This window comes from Lutzomyia longipalpis, chromosome 2, assembly GCF_024334085.1.
Source record: "Lutzomyia longipalpis isolate SR_M1_2022 chromosome 2, ASM2433408v1".
NCBI classification, from domain to species: Eukaryota; Metazoa; Arthropoda; class Insecta; order Diptera; family Psychodidae; genus Lutzomyia; species Lutzomyia longipalpis.
In genome coordinates, this window is record NC_074708.1 from 7,697,701 (window position 1) to 7,715,244 (window position 17,544).

General features: G+C 34.7%; 2 protein-coding genes across 5 annotated transcripts in view; both read left to right on the top strand.

The window, feature by feature from the left end:
• LOC129788976 (dachshund homolog 2) overlaps positions 1–17,544 on the top strand; it is a 1,190,888-nt gene that overhangs the window by 932,923 nt on the left and 240,421 nt on the right. The gene's annotated exons all lie outside the window — the stretch shown is intronic.
• The window catches only part of LOC129788958 (transcription factor hamlet-like), a 68,603-nt gene that overhangs the window by 21,034 nt on the left and 30,025 nt on the right, over positions 1–17,544 (top strand). For all 4 annotated transcript variants that reach the window (XM_055825475.1, XM_055825474.1, XM_055825473.1 and 1 more), the window contains 2 exons: positions 11,554–11,669; positions 11,749–11,925. In XM_055825475.1, coding sequence (XP_055681450.1) covers positions 11,554–11,669; positions 11,749–11,925 — 293 coding nt within the window. The remainder of the gene's footprint in view (positions 1–11,553; positions 11,670–11,748; positions 11,926–17,544) is intronic.

The following is a 17,544-nucleotide window of genomic DNA, read 5'->3' on the forward strand; positions in this document are numbered from 1 at the left end:
TCAATAATTGATTTTCTACATTGACTCAATATTAAGCCCAATAATTGATCAAAGGAATTCATGCACCGGCCATGTAAAAACTTCCTCTATCGCAGAACAATTTTGACCCATTTCATCTTGTAGAGAATTATAAAAAATAGCAGAATCGCGAGAGAAACTCCCCAATATCCACTGGGATCACATTGAAAAGTGCAGTGGTAGGACAGTCCGGGAATACATAACCTCAATTTTGGAACAACATTTCAATGAATAGGAGGAACTCCATTGCGTTCGACCAGCGTGGGCATGGGGACCTCTTTGACTTCTTTATAACCTTCCCAACCTTTCCTGCCTACCCGGATGAAGTTTTGAATGCTTATTGCTTCATTTCTGGCTTTCCGGGCTTCCCATCATTGAGTTTTTCTTCTTGGAGTCCTTTCCCTCGGATCTGGGTTCAACAACTGAGCGTTTTCTTTACTTGGGTGGATGTTTTGGGTCTGTGTGAGCGAAAAGATCATGATCTGGCTCCACTCCAACTTTGAAATTGAATTCTGTGGCCTTTCTGGAAGCTTCCCGGAAACTCACCTTGAATCTCAGAGTAGGCTTTTGAAGGAGCTTTGCTACTTTATATACACAGAACCTACAGTGCTGTGAAGATGCGATGCTGGTAGAGAAAAATGGAGTTCCTCCTATTCATTGAAATGTTGTTCCAAAATTGAGGTTATGTACTCCCGGACTGTGCCATCACTACACTTTTCTATGTGATCCCAGTGGATATTGGGAAGTTTCTCTCGTGATTCTACTATTTTTTATTATTTCCTACAAATTGAAATGGATTACAATTGTTCTGCGATTGAGGATCTTTTTACATGAGAGTCGCATAAACTCCTTTTGGTAAAATTTGTTTACTTAGATATCAGATCGACGCTCTCGAAGATTATGAACCATACTCCTGTGTTAAAAGATAGGAATATGGTTCATAATCTTCGGGCACGTCGAGATAAATAACCAAAATTTACCCATTAATTGCCCTAAATTTGCAATCAATGAAATGACTCAATAATTGATGAAATATGAATCAAATTTGCTACTATTCGTGTTTTCTCTCAACACATTGAATTCTTGTTAAACAATTGGAATTTTAAAAAGTCCAAATCACCTTAATAACTAGTTATACAAATAATAAAAACCCTTTAAGAGTGTTTGGAAAAATTGCATACATGGGGAAAATTCAATTACTTTCATTTGAATTTAATTTCACCCACAAAACGAGGAATGAATTTCCCCAAAAAAATTCCATTTCCGTTTCGTGTGAAAAAAAAATGATAATTGGCAGTGAAAACAAGAAAACTCCCACCGTGGGGAATCCTTCATTTTCATGAAAAGCTCGTTATGGCACAGAGGCGAAAAAAAAGGAGAGACGATGATGAGAAGAATTTGCAGAATGCTTTTTGCTTTGTGATTATTCCTTGTCAAGAGTGATAATTAATTTTCTCACCGGGCGGTACCCAGTGCCATCATAATCATTGAAAATTCATCTCCAGAACTCAACCTTCGTCTCTCGTTTTTGATATCAAGAGAGTGTGTTAGCATTTGATGTGTGTTGGCGCCCTATGATGGCATTTCCACCCACAAATCCCACCCTTTTTCTTCACTTTCCACCCTCCCGGGAAATCCTTTACACACACTGAATTTATCTGTGCGATGAAAGTACGATGAAGGCATCCCCCCGCATTTTCCCACTCTTTTTCCCGCGTGGTTCGAGTGTGAGAAAATCACCCATTTAGCATGGCATGGTTCGGTACGCTTTGAGAGAGGCAACACTTGCCAGGAAGTGTTATCAACTGTCAGAAACATTCTTCTCCGGAGGTGCCATGAATTGGGATTTTCCTCCCAGCCAGAAGAGTGAGAGAGCATCAAAACAATTTTGTCTGTGTTGTTTTATCACGCGCAGACAGATTGTAATCTAATGTTCGCCTCTGGTATGAAACAAGAAAATCCCCAAGGGAGGAAGGGAGCGATGCGATGATTTATGGTAAACAATAAAGAAAAGGTTCAAAAGTCAAGAGAGAGAGAAGGGTCGGAAAATTGAGCAAGTGGAGAAAATTGAGATTTAATTTTTTCCTTCAATAATTTTTTTTTCATCCATACTTCTACATTTATCCTTTTACGTGCATTTAGACACATTTAGGGGTGAATCCTCCACAATTCCTTCCACTGAGGATATAATTGGAAAAATTCCCACTTCATAAAGCAAGGCAAAATTTCAACTGACACGATATGGAAGGAACTTCCCGCCAAAAAGTCTTCGCGTATTGTGTTAGTCAAAAATGCCCTCGAGTCTTCCAATAGCATGTAATGACTATTATTATCGCCGTTAGGGGCCCTAACAGTCATACCATACATTGTATGCGAGATCCTTTTCTTGAAAGGAACAAAAATTCGTCTCTTGATAGTGAATCTCGCGCAAGAAATTGGCTTCTGGGAGTCTCAAGAGTTCTCACACACTCCTTTCTAGCTTTTTTCTTTGACTCGTCTTGTTGCCTTGGGTAGAGGGATGGTGTAATCAATCGTTTAATAGACTCTGATTATATGTAATTTTAATTATTGATTTTTTTGTAATTACAATTACATACGTGCATGTTTTTAACCTAGATTTTCCCACGAAATTTTCATGAAGCCTAATTTGAAACTCGTCAAGGTTAATTCTTAACCAATTAAGGGATGGTCACGTTATTTTGGAAACTCGGGCAACAAAATCGATCAAAAACTGTTTTTTTCGGTGTTAAATCTTAATTCCGAGTATCAGCAATCGTGGCGCTAGTTGCCAAAAATGTGAACAAAGTGATGTGTCACGTGGTACCGTGACGTCATTGAGTACACAGCAAAATGGTATTTTAGCACGATAGATTTTCCAAAATAACGTGACCATCTCTTATATTGAAATTACGCCTAAAAAGCTTTTCCTTTAACCAAATTTATTCGAATTAATTACTTCTTTTTCCTTGATAGCGAATTTTATTAAGAAAACAAAGAGTCAAACAAATAACTTAAAACTATAGGCCTTAATCCAAATACGTATCCTTCTAAAACAGATAATATCCTAAATACGATAGATCCCTAAACAGGTTAATTAATCGAAACTAAAAATTTGCCTAACTTTTAAATTGAAGTAAGTCTCTTAAAAATATATTTTTTTAATTTTTAAATTTTTCTAAATAGGGGAGAGCGGGGTTAAAAAAGTCACTTAAGGGTTTAGAAAAAGCTCAAAATATCATATTTCCCAAATGGATAAAGCGAAATGTTTAGCTCATTTCTTTAGGAAATTTACTGCCCTACAACTCTTTCTCAGATCATTTTGTTCTATCTAGCTAGGAAATATGATATTTTAGGCTTTTTCCAAACCCTTAAGTGACTTTATTAGCCCCGCCCTCCCCTATTGAAATTATTAAATAAAAAAAATTAAATTGAGCATACTGCAAAAACTCTTCTTCATATCTCTCATAAGCATAAACTCGAGCATAAAGGTCAAGGAGGGCAAATAAATATTTCTGCAGACTCTTTCACTTCGGGAGAAAACTTCTTCTTCGTGGTAAAGAAGGGTAAAAAGAATCTGAACTGAGGAATAAACCCTTACAGAAGAAAAATTCTACATGGCAATGCCACTTAAGGTGGGTAAAAATGGAAATGCAAGAAGTTGAAGAACAAGCAGCTGATTGCACTCTTGAGGCGAATTTTTATTCAAGATCATGGCATTGACTGACATTCTCCTCAAAGTTATCTAACCATCATCGAGGAGGTTTTTTTTATTCTTCGGAGGAGAAGTTTAAAAGGTGATTTCAAACAATGAAGAGTCGCGAAATTCAATCGTCATATGTACTCCAATTCCTCCATATATGCACACACCCTTGACGTTGGTAATAAAAACCATCAAAGGGAGGGTGAAAGACTTTTTGCATTTCAAACATTCCTCTGCGTACGGTACACACATTTTGCAGTGTCTTACGAGGAGGCGTGTTCCGTACAAGAAGAGGAGACTATGAAGGTTCTTCGCCCAATTTTTTTTCTTCTTCTCGTCACTCCTGGCTAAAGGTGAACGGAAGTCTTTTGGGAATCCAGAAGAAAAGCCCCCTCATGGAGAATATATCTCTCCCTTCTCTGCTGAACAATGTCTATTAAGAGGCAAAGACGAAGGAAAAAAATCATACGCCGGAAGTTAACTGGCGTGCGCCATGTCATTTGCGATCATTTTGATTCTCAACCAGATATAAAATTCATTCTGTGTTGTTCCAAGTTTTTCCCATATCGTCTTTCCATTGTTTGACCCTCATATATGGAATTTCTCTTGTGGTCTCTTCGCTATGTATAATGTAGGTTCTTTTTTTCTTTATTTCTAAAAATGCATTTCAAACGTCAGAGGAGTTGGTTTATGAGGATTGTAGAGACAGGAGAAAATGTTGTTTCAAGAACAAGGTCAATCTGAAGATAATTTTTGAACAAAGCTTTGATCCTTAAGACGATTTTCTTGCAATCAGAGAGACTTTAAGAAGAAATCTCCGCAAAATATCCTTGATGGACCATAATCAGGAGAAATGCATTAATCAATAAACTTCCCAGAGGTGCATTAACCCTTCACAGAAGCTCTTCCCTGCGAGCCCTTCTTGCGTGACTTTGGTATAAAGTCTTGCAGAAAAGGCTTCATATATAATCTCCTTGGACGATGCTTTGCCTTCAATATATCTTAATTTAACAATATATTGAGAAATTTTCGTGCGACAATCAACCACTTAAGTCTCTCCATTGAACCCTTTTTTCTCCGCAATTTAATGGGATTTCAGGGAAACCTTCACTTGCACCCCTTTTTCATCCTATTGTCCGAGAAAATTGGAAAAATGGGGTTGAAGATTAACAGCATTCTTAACCCCAAAATCACGCGAAATTTTGGAAAGCAAAAGGGAAGGATTTTTTTTGAGAAAGGGTTTCTCCTTTGCAAAATCCATTATTCAATTTGGAATCTCTTTGGGAGATTTTTTTTTATTTCTTTAACTTAATCAAGGATTTCATTTAACATTAAAAGATGCGAAAAATTCACATGGTTCATCAAAAAGGAGGACAAATACTGAGATTTTTTAATGATAAAATCTGTGGGAAAAATTTCATTTTTATTCGTTTTCTTTATTTTTAAAGGATTTTTTAGGGTAAAGATTTGTTTTTGATTAAAAATTTACCTTGATTCTGTAAGGAAAACCTTTTCTTAAATGAATAAAAGATAGATCAGAAAAGATTTCCTTCAGAATATACATTGAGTTCTTCACAAAATAATTACTCAATAACAGATTTATTTTGAAAGAATCTTGTTAAATTATTCCTTTGCTACTTGAATTTCTTGTTCTTGAACTCTTTGAATTTTTTCTTAAGCTTCTTGAAATTTTTTTGAGCTTCCTGAACTCATTCTTGAGCAGGTATACCTATTTCAGAAGTAATTGTAAAGCATCCTGAGCTCATTCTTGAGTTTCAGAAGGCATTCTAAAGCCTTATGAATATATTCTTAAGTTTCTAAACTAGTTCTTGGGCATTATAATTCATTCATAAGCCTTCTAAATTCATTAATTGAGCTTACTTAAGTATTTCTTAAGCTGCAAAAGTCATTCTAAAGCTTCAAAAGTCAAACATTTTGTCCACAAGCATTAAAGAAAAAATACAAAATTAAGAGACGAAAAGCAGCAAAAAATACTTTGATGGCAATCTTGGGGAGATTAATGTCTGCCACTTAGAGGCGAAATGGTCGGACGACAATGGGCATGATCATTTGCAATAAAATTCAATTGTTAAATTTAAAACGTGTGCTTCCCCATATCGCGAAGGACCATCACATATCCTCTCATGCCTTTTGGGAAATTGGCATCAATTTAAAATCTCAACACGTTTATGTTTGCCATTCGATTTAGAATGCACTCACATGAAATTCCCATTGAAATTTTTCTCTTCTCTCTCTCTTTGCCATAAAGGCGTACTACATTTTCCTCGTTTCTCCACGAAAATGTGGAAAAAGTCTTTTCATTTTCTGCCACACACAAGTCGATAGAGAGGAAGAAATGTTGAGATTTTGGACAACAAAAGAATGATAAGGAGTCCGTTTGGAAGAAAATCCAATACATTTGCGACGAAGAAATTCAAACATTCCTATTCCCCAACCCTCCGCTCTCTATCTTTCCCTCCCCCTCCGATAAGAATGCAATTTATTCTTCCGAGTTGGAATTTAAAAACTCACCCTCTGTGGCCTTTTCCGGGCTTTTCTTTTGAATTTCTTTTATCATATCGCATTTTCGAGAGTAAAATGGTGCGAGAATTGCACCCAGAAATGCACCCTGATTCCTTGCTGAAAAGAGGGCCAGAGAGGTCTTTAGGAGCGACATAAACAACCAGAAATAATGGTATTACTATCAAATTGAGTGAGAATTTATTACCCCTCTCCCCATGAGGTGTGTGTCTTCCAAGCAAAAGGCATCCACGCTTGGCAAAAAAAAACTGCGGCAAAAGAGACTGACTTTCACGCGTCAGAAAACATGAATAAGATGGGATCAGATTATGCTAATTAGGGATGTTTTCCAAGAGTGTTGTACACTGTACATTACACCCTTAATACTCACCCTGATTTTCCTCTACCCAAATGATATTTATAGCTTATTCTTTGGAGCTTCAATTGCTCTTCTTTTTAGAGAAAAAAGAAATGAATATCTTGGAGTATCTCTCACACACTTTGCATATGAAAGTGGAAGAGATTAAAAAAATATTTCATTTCATCTCGAAATTTTGCTGATATGAATATTAAGTGTATGTGGAATGACACGAAATGCGTGTGAAGGAAAAATATTTCTAGAGATTTATCAGTCTGTTTAATGCTCTCTGATGTGGGGTAGAAGGCACTGATATAGTAATTGATCTGATTTTAATTTAAATATGAATTTTAAAACATTTCAATGAAAAGAATTTTATTAGGAGAGAGAAATTAATTTTTAATCAATTTAATTTAATTAAACTATCAATTTTTAATTTATTTAAATAATTAATTAATTTAGTAATTAATAATTTAAAAATATGCTCATAAGCAAATTCTTTGATAAAACACACAAAAAATATTATTTGAGAGAAAAAACACAAATCGAAACGTCAAAACGCTATTAAGGCGTTTAAGAATTCTTAGAAAACTTTAAAAACTTTTAGAAAGAAAAACTAAAAAAAAAATGCATTTGAATCTGTTTTATATTTTGTGCGGTGTAGAAAGGAATTTATTGCAATTGGCTTATTCTCTTACTTTTAGGTGTATTCAAACGATTTTTTGACTTTTTTTTAAACGTTTGATTTTTTCTTCACGGTCTGGCGTTTCCGTTTTGCTTGAAATTCTTTTTGAACTTTTAAAAATCTAACGAGAAATCAACAAATGAACGTTGTTCTCAAATTTATTAACCAATCAGGAAGGATGTCTACTTCTTCTTCTTCTTTATTAATATTTCAAAAATAAATCCTGCTATTTTATTGGGCATAACTAAGCCCCTCCTACTCAAAATTATTAAACTGGGCTGAGCTTAAGAGCAAAGTTGCTTTGAACAAAAAATTCCATCCGAAATGTTCTTCACATTGTCCACATTTGAATCGCAGTCCCTCCGTGTTTGCTTGCCTTATCCATTTTTTCCTTTCTATGCATATCGTGTAATAGGGAATTTATATAAGAGGATTCCTAGGGCGAATGATGTCCTGCGCTTGAAATAACTCTCAGCTATAAATTCAATTGAAAAAATTAATGCTAAAAGAGGTTTCCAATAGGTTATAGATGGGAAAGCAATATTATTATGAAGAATAGGGAGACGCATTCAAATACTGATCACAATAATAAACAAGAAAAGAGTACCATTAGAAGAGGGAGATTACCAACAATGAGACCCCCTGGCGATGTGACAATCATCAAAGTCGTGTAAGAGTCAAAAATGTGCGAACATGGATGCGTTTTTCATCCCCATTGTAGTGCTCTCAGTTTGTGTTCGATTCCAATGCTGAAAAATTTATTATTCATCCGATCATTTTTCCCCCGTGATCGTCTCTTTAATTTTCATCTTTCCTCATTCCTTTTGCATGTTATTGTTTTTTTTTTCCTTCTTCCCTTGGTGAGTCTTCCAATGATGAAGCAATATAAGAAGAAAAAAATCAGCTCTCATGGATAACATTGAATTTGATCGAAATTGAGAAAAGATTTCCATGGGCGGGGGGTCGAAGAATGTATTGTTTGTGGATGCAGAGGAATTTACAAAGAAGTCACACTGCTGTGATTCTATTTATGGGTGGTCTCCGCGGTGATATATTCAACGGAATCTTGACGGGTATTCTTAGCTTTTACAACAACATTTTAATTGCAATATTTTGCACACGAAAAGATTTCTCAATCCACCCCAAAAAAATAAAATTTGCAATGAGAGGATTTTTTTTCATTGAGAATCACGTTGTACAGAATACACAGAAATAATCTCACAGAACACAACACCACGTTGGCAAAGAAAAAAAACCGCCACAGGGGAAAAGAAAGTAAAATTAATTATTTAGAGATTTGGGGGATGAAAATTGAAAGATAGTGCAAAATGTTGCAGAAGAATGGCGCACAATGTTCTCCCGCTGGGGAAAAGCTGTGATGCCATGAAGAAAATCTCTTCTCCCCCTTATTGGAGCCGATATATATGTCTGTATATGTATGTAGGTATTATACTATATATAAAATGTCCCAGCATCCGTGTGAGAGATTCTCCTCATTCGGGATACTTGGAGTGAATGCGGTATATGTGGCAGCAGTAGTATGTTGGAACAGTAGGAGTCGTCTGCGATGGTAGTCAGCATCCCTTTGGCACCGCCCATTAAGCTCCTCCCTTTGCACACAGTCTCTATCTCACGGAGTGTCCTTCCCGAACCCTACATACAGATATTTTATCCCTCAGTCGTATCTCTTTTTGAGGGTAAACTCTCACACACCAAATCTCGCATCGATTCATCTCACTGACACATGACGATTGCCGATGGTGGTGGTGGTAGAGGGGCCCTAAATGCGGCTTCTTTTCTCTGCCCGCTTTGACAATTAAATCAAAACAATTTCAGTCTACCCCTAGCATCCGGCAGACAGACACTGTGCTTATCTCCTCGGCAAATGAACATTTCGTGTGTGTTGGACGTTCTTTTTTTGCACAAAAATCCTTTCAAATAAAAATCTTTTCTTCCTTCTTAATTGTGACATTCCTGCAAATAATTTAGTGAATTTTATTAATAAATTTTATTCCTAAAAAAAACCTCCAGAATGCCCCAGAAATGCCCCAAAATTGAACCAAAATGAGTGAGTTTGAAAGACAATCTGTGGATCGCAAATGCGATAATTTTCCTAGTTGCGTGCAATTCATTATCAAGTTGTGTACGACTCTGCAAAAATTGAGAAAGTGAATTTTAGTAGTGAGAAATGTTGCAAGACTTTCAAGTGCAAAAATATTATTTAAAAAATGGTTAAGAAAGTTTTCTTAAATTAATTTAAAATGCCAGGTAATTCAAAAGTTCTAAATTGTGAATATTTGAAAAATTTGTTTTTAAAGAGGGGTTTTTTTTTTTGTAAAATAAGCTTCAGAAAAGAAATTTAAAAAAAATAAGATTTTTTTCATTCATGTTGTGAAAAGTTTAAAAAAATTCTATCGTGATTCTAGACAATTTTATTCGGAATTACTATTAAAGAAAGTTTATGTAGGGACCTAAGAAAATATTCCCCATAAAAACTCTAAATTGTTTTTGTGAAAGGAAAATATTTTACGATTTAACCGCTTTAGTAAAGAATAACGAAGACTTATATTCTAATTGTAAGTTTCTGAACCGAATATGATTTACGTAACGTTTTATTAAAATAACTTCAAAAAATCTATTAAGAAAAGTCATTTTTCGGTTTCAAGAACTTAATGCTTATAGAATAAACCTTAAACAAAGTTGTTCATTTCATAAGATTTTTTTAGTGATGTCTTGTCCTTTGTTCAGGATAATTAGATTTTATTAGTGTTCATCAGAATAAGTAAAAGATGGATTAAATTATTGAAAAAAAATTAGGGCATTCTAAAAGTTTAAAAAGTGTTTATAAACCAGAAATGTTTTAAGGTTTTATTTAAAAATTAATGTCTTTCTTAAAAATATCCAGTGGTGTTTAAGGTGTTCAAGAATAATTTCTGGTTTTAATTTAAGCTTGGTTTTAAACGTTCTGAGTGAATATCTAAGTCTGTGAACTCTTAAATGCGAGATTTTGAATAAAGTCAGGTGATCAAAACTTATGGTTTTTTAAGGAAAATTTTAACTGCCTATTCCTTCGGTTGTAGGCTACCGATTTTCAAAAATCAACCAGTTTTGGAAAGGTGCATTCTTCTCATTTCTAAATCTAACAAAATTTTTAAAATGTGTCAATCCGTTTATTAATAAATTGTCGTTTTTGTTGCCATATGCAAATCAACTTTTCAGTTAACTACAGCCAGAGTAATTATCAGTTGAAAGGGTTGAAGGATCCTCAATTTTTTCTCATCCAGAAATTTTTGACCGTATACTTAAAGTTTTAAGAAAAAATATTTAAAAGTAACGGTTTTCTTGTTTTTTTTTCTGATTTTATTAAGAAAAATCTCCTCTAACTAGAAGTCAAAAACTCAATCTCTTTAATTTTACTTCCAGAGCTTTTAGGACTTTCTCTGAGCTTTCTTAAGCAGAGCAATTTTCTTTTCTCTATATTACATCTCTATATTACAACAAGCATCCCATATACAACCAACATAAATCTCCCATTTCTTCAAGTGAAAACCATAAAACCAACATTATGAAGAAAGAAATTTAATCTTTATGCATTCAATGCACATATATAATTGTCTATATGGTTAAAGAAAAAGATTTTGGGTGCTTGAAAAGGGTGCAAAGGCCCTCTTATGTAAATATTTGCAAGTTTCAGGTGGAGATTACATTCACAGTGTCTCCTCGGAACATGATAACACAGCAACAACAAAAAACTTCTCTGCCACTTTAGACATAACAAATCTCTCGCAGATTGATTACATTTTCAATTTATTTATTTGACTCTTTTAGCTGTTATTCCTTTGTAAGTGCTTACATGTCGTCTTTTTGAAACATTGTACATTTCCTGCGAAGGGGGAGAATCTTCCAAGGGATACCTTCGATCTTCACTTTTGTTCTACATTCTTAGTGCAAATAAACATTTTCTATATTGCTCTCAATTTCAATGAGTCACTTTTTTTATCTTCTACACACTGAAATGATAGATTGGATATTTGTATGATTGAACATGTGTTGTGTGTTCTTGAAAGGAGGAAAGAATAAAGAAAAAAAATTGCAAAGTGTGTAATTTGCGATCGTCATTGCATCTTGCAGATACATCTCCTACCTCTTTGAGAGTCTTTGATCACCTGTTTAAACAATTTTCTTAGTTTTCTTAAACAACTTTTGCGATGCAACCACAGGCGCTCTAAACTTACTTATCTTGATAATTTTCATTTTCATTTTCTCACTTAGGTAGCAGTGGTGACGAGCTTGAGAGTGAACGGGGACTCACGACAAGTCTCGATGTTCCACCTGGACTACAAGTTATCCCATTGAGTCCATCAGAAGACATAAAGGAGCAACTAAAGGTAGGTCTTTGTCAAAATTGAAACTTTCAATGAATTCATAGATTACCAAAAAGAAATTAATTTAATTTTGGGATTCCAGGTGAGATCGAGAGATCAACTTTTTGCCGAAATGGCTCGACATCAGAGGCCACCGCAAGAGATTGAGATGCGAAATGGTTCCGTTTATGCTAAACATTTAATTCATCGGAAAACCCAATATGGACCATTTATTGGAGAATGGACGAATGATCCTACAGATAAGAGATACGCTTGGGAGGTAAATATCCTTTATTTATTTATTTTTTTATTCTTTTATTCATAAAAAAATCTATTGAGGAAAATATCGCGTAGGGAAAATAGATTTATCATAGAATCAAATAATAATTCGTTAAATGAGCCCATTAAAAAATTTCTCTGCTCAATCAATACTCAATGCAAATTAGAACAATCTAATTGAGCAAATATTGCAAGATAGATATACATTTTTTTATTGATCAATTTAAGTCACCTTTTACCAATAAAAATGATTTATAGGATTTTATTTTCTTATAAAAAATTTAAATAATGTCTTTCACTAAACATTTAAAAAAATTCTACATGATGGCTCAATTATTGCTCCATATTGCAATGTTTTTTTTTAATCATAGAATTCGGAAAAAAAATAATGAACAGTATGAAAAATTCACTAAATTGCTTAAAAGTTAATTAAAATTTATAATCTTCAATGTATTTGATCAAAATTCAATCAATAATTGATCAAAAGTTTAGCAAATGTTTTGAGTAATATTTTATATTGGTTCTAATTGATAACAGAAAAAATCGATTTTTTATCGGCAAATGCCAATATCTCGACTTCTAAAAAACACTTTCCTTAAAAATTTTCACAATTTCCACGAAATTAATTCAATCAATATGGCTATATGATGTTGTCCACCCGTGGAATGAATCCATTGGTTCTCTTTTGAAAACCGGAGAAAATTGACCAAACCCAATTTATTTGCCACACAATATGCTGCTATTTACTTATTGTACCACAAATCGGACAAGGAAGAATGAGTATAGAGAAAAGACAAGAGAAAATGCTGATACGGTGGTCCGTGGAGTGTCTAACAATGTCAATTTTCCCCCCATGTGTATGGAGAACAATCATTTTGTGGGAAGTGTATGAGATGTGGATGCGATAGAAGCATTTTCCCTGGTAATTGACTATATACAAACTATCTCGATTCATTTTTCGACAAGGAAATTGCTCCCAAACAGAAAGGACCTTTTGGCAGTTCCAATCAGTCGTCACTTGGCAGTTTGTTGTGCAAATGCTGTTTAGCTTTAGCACACATTCCGTGTATTACATATTGCGGTGACGACAATATTGAAAACACTGAGCTATACGCAACATATTCAATGCAAAACCATGAGGGTGGTGCTGACTATATGAAAACTATATGTATGTACCTACATAGAAAAAGTTAGGGGGTTGGGATAACATTTTGCTGTTAACACCAGTCGGATTACCGGAAATATCTGTGTGAGAGAGGCCACCCAGTGGAAATGATGATGTGGTTGCAATTTTCCTCATCATCTATTTTTCCAATGATGAGGGGGATTTTTCGTGTTTGAAGTTCTTCTTATACCTCAATTCACATTTGCAATTCGACTTTGCACTACTAAATCAACACACGGTTGTAGTCATTATTTTTGTTCCCTCATTCATTGAATCATTCATTTGTAAAGGGATTTACGCTCTTTTTGCGGGGGCTATTATTGCCGGGAATTTTAACTGATATCCTGCAATGGTTATGCAATTGTTTCCTTTTTTATTTCAAAACGAATTTGAGAATATTTCGAAACGACTAAGGGAGTTTTTTTTTGGGTTCACGAATTTATTTAGAAATTAAAAAAGTCCTGTAAAAAGTCCCCGAAACAATTTTAACCCTTTAACGTTTTTTGGGTCATACGCTGACCCAAACGTGAAACATTTTATTTTTTCAATTATTTATGAATGTAATTGTTTTTCCATGTTAGAAATGCATCAAATTCACGCATAAGGGGCCAAAGAAGACGTTCTGATTGAGAAAAGTCCTCTTAAAAAATTCATAGAATAAAAATCGCGATAAAAGAGCGCATGTTTCAATGTAGATAAGAATTAACGACCGTAAATGTTGATGTGTTTATGTTTCAATGTTTTTATGTTTCACATTGGACGTTAAAGGGTTAAATCAAACAGAGTTCACGAAACAGATAAAAGAATCAGCAAAACACACGAAACATTTAAAGGAATCATCAGCCACGAAACGTTCCTTTTGATTTTTACAGCAATTTCAAAATTATTTTTTATTAATTTCTTTTAATTTAAAAATATACAATAAATGAAAATTTTCTCCACAAGAAAATTAAAAAAAAACTCATTCTAAATATAATTTAAAGAAAACATAAAAATAATTTAAATGTTTCTTCTCTGAAATTCCTAAAAAGTACTCAAAGATGAGCCGAAAGAGCTCAGAAAGAGGAACAAATAGCTAAATGATAAATGTTATTTATTGGAAAAAGGTGTGAAGATGAGGTGTCAAAATCAGCGAATCCTCCTCTGTTGTTGATCGTCCTTTAGCCAGGGCAGGTAAGCCCGAATGAGAGATAGTTGTGGAGGAAAATTGCCAAGGATCTCTTCTTTTTTTTTTCCCTGGAGGGGATTCACAAATCTTTTTTTTTTTGTACAGCTTTGGCTGTGTCTTATCCACTCTTCCTCCATTTGTGTGACATTCTACCGGAATCTTTTGTAGTGTCAATCAAAAATTCATATATAGAGAAAACATCATATTTACACCTGGTCATCGAGCTCCTGAATGTTTCGTGTCTGTGTACCGACACTCTGAGGGTACCTAAAGTAGGGAACGAAAGAGAGAGAGAGAGAGGGAAAAGGGAATGGAAGATATTACCTGCAATAGATATGTGTGTTCAAAACATACAAATAAATTGAGATGTAACATGAAGAAAGTCTCGCTTAAGAGTTTCCTTTTCATTACATGGAGTTTTTTTTTCTGCGGGGAAGGATGCGGAGGAAACTCCTGACGATGGCAGGGTGCGAGTCATGAGGGTAATTTGTACTTATCCAATTTGGGTTTTGGCTTAAGCCTCATTTGGGGAAGTTGCTACTTCATCGCTTCTTTTTTTTACCTCACACTCTTCTTCTTTTTTTCCATCGTATATGTAGCTTCCTCTTGCAAGCCAAAAGGGATCTTCCGTAAGGGTTGTGCGGAAGGAAAAAATATATGTGTGGAAGAGAGATTCTGATTGACATTGCGTGTGAAAATTAATCAATTTTTAGAGGTTTCACGGTGAAATTTGTGGGGAGTTGCAGAAAGGGAGTCTATATTGGGAAGGATTAATTATTTTGAGTGAAAGTATCGTAGTACAAAAGAGGGATAAATTTTGATATCTTTTCCTTCCTTGCCATCACATATTTCTCGCACCTCCTCAAGAGATCTTCCACAAGATTGAATCTCCAGGAAGATGTGAATTTTTTCACCTAAAAAATCATCCCTTATTTCCCGCTCATGCCTCCAGAAAAAAAGACTCATGAAATCCTTCAGTAAGGACCAAACAGAGACCCATCAAAGACCCAGCAAAAATCCAGCAAGGACGAAGAAATGGAAGAGGATTCAAAGAGAGATTAGAAGATTGAATCTCCTGGTTTTTTTTTACTTCTTTTCACCCTGAAATGTGATGACAGAAATTCAATTTTCGATACTCTTCCATGACAATTCATCCTCACATAGCGTGATCTGGGAGTATCCTCTCTCCCAGATATTCCTTCTGGACGTTACACATTTTTGTACCTTCTAACTCATTGTCACGAAGGATATTTTTTTTTCCTCTGTGTCCAAAGAAGGGAATCATGGACGATTCATAATTTCATTTATTGTTATTCCTCGTCATGTCATTCATTTAGCTGTGAATCCTTCGTGTTCACTTTGCGCCCTTATCTGAAACAGGAAAAGATCTTGTCTCTTCTGACATCATTGTCCGTCGCCATGAAACATTCTCACTCAATTGCATTCACCTCGACGTCTTATGATGGCTTTGTTATGAAAATTGACACGTTTGTTATCCTTAATGGAATGTGGGACATAGGACAAAGGATGATACAGTCCAGTTTTACGTTTTTTTCTCCTTCTTCTTTTCCTTTTTTTCTCCATCTGACACATCTCCCGGAGGATCATAATGCTGGGATCTTAATCCACTGCGTATTCATCTCTTATGCTTTGATTGCAAGAAACAATCCTTGGATTTTATTTGAAAGAAATTTTTCACACGCGTTAGATTTATTGATTAAATGCTTTTTAAGCTAAGAACTTTATGAATAATTTTATAAAATTTCTCAAGAGAAATTTATCTTGTATATTGAACCAGGAAAAAAATATTCCTAACCGTCATTCGAACCTAGGTTAATTTAGATGAGAGTCTTGCGCTCTACCAATTAAGCTAAAATCTTTATACTTTATTTAAATGGGATTCGGAATTCAGATCCATAAAAATCTTGAATATAATAATTTTGTTAGAAAAATCGTCTAAAAATATTCTAAATTTCTTTTTCCCTATTATATTTTTTAGTTTCCAGCTGCATTAAAACAATCCTTAATTATTTTTCAATTTAAATAAAACATGAAATATTCCTAATTGCACATCATTTCCCTCTCCCTCAAACAACGCTTTGACATTCCATTGATTATTGCCCAATTATTCCTCGTGCCAATCACATGTCAATTTCCAAAGTCATCCTCATTTCCATTCCAATAAAACTTTTCCTCAAAGGGCAAAAACAAAATCCAAAAATCAAACTCACAAAAATCATTTTCACGAGGCGTTGGGAAAAGTTATTGGGGCGAAAAAGAATTTGAATATTCAATTTGATATTTGAGTAGTGAACCTAGGGTGGACACTTGAGTGAAAATCAATTGAATTTTCAATTAGGGCTCCTTTGGACTTTCTTCTTTTGCACGAAGGCCGTACAATTGACCATAAGCAGCTGACCACAGAATGATGGGTGCTCAGCAGAGGGCATCTATTGACAACTTCTTCCGTTTTTAGCTGAGATTTTCTTTATATTCTCAGGGATTTTTTGGGCGGTTTGTAATTCAATACTCTGTGGTCACTTCCTTTCCAGAATGCCCAACAAATACCCTCCCTTAGATGTACCAATAAGGGGTGAGAAGGGTAAAAGGAATCCGCTGAAGCTCCTTTTGGTAGACACTCTCACGGAAAAACCCACCGTAATTGAATTTAAATGGGTGGAAAAGTCAAATGATTTGTGAATTATGCATGAAGATGATTGGATTCCGAAAAAAACCCTTTTGTGGGGTGTTTAAAAAAATAAATAAATAAATTTGATACTCATCAAATCAGTGAAATAGAAAAACGACTTTTTAGGGTTTCAAAAGGCCACAATTGTGCGTTCAGGAGGTTAAATGAATGAGCATGTAAAAGTACATCAACAATTTCATGCATTTTACAACGATCACAACCCTCGTGCAGCCCTTTTTTGCGCCATATCAAGCACTTTATCCCACATAAAGGGAATTTTTGAATTAGAATTTTGCACAGAGGCTTTTCCAAACGTGATTAAGCCATGAGATATTTTTTCTCCCTCTATTTTCCCACCCCATTTTACACTCATGCTTTTGCAATAGAATAAAGTCTCTGAGTTAAAAATAAACTCACACAATGAAAATGGAATCTTCAGAAGTTGTCATGGCGGAGGTTTAATATTTATTGTCTTTGCTGCAAAGTGAGAGACACATTTGCAGAGGACGTGGAAGAATATGATGGCATTTATCATATAAACCCGAAACACATACGGTTCGTCTGACGATGGTCAGCATTTAAATGATTTCATTTGTTT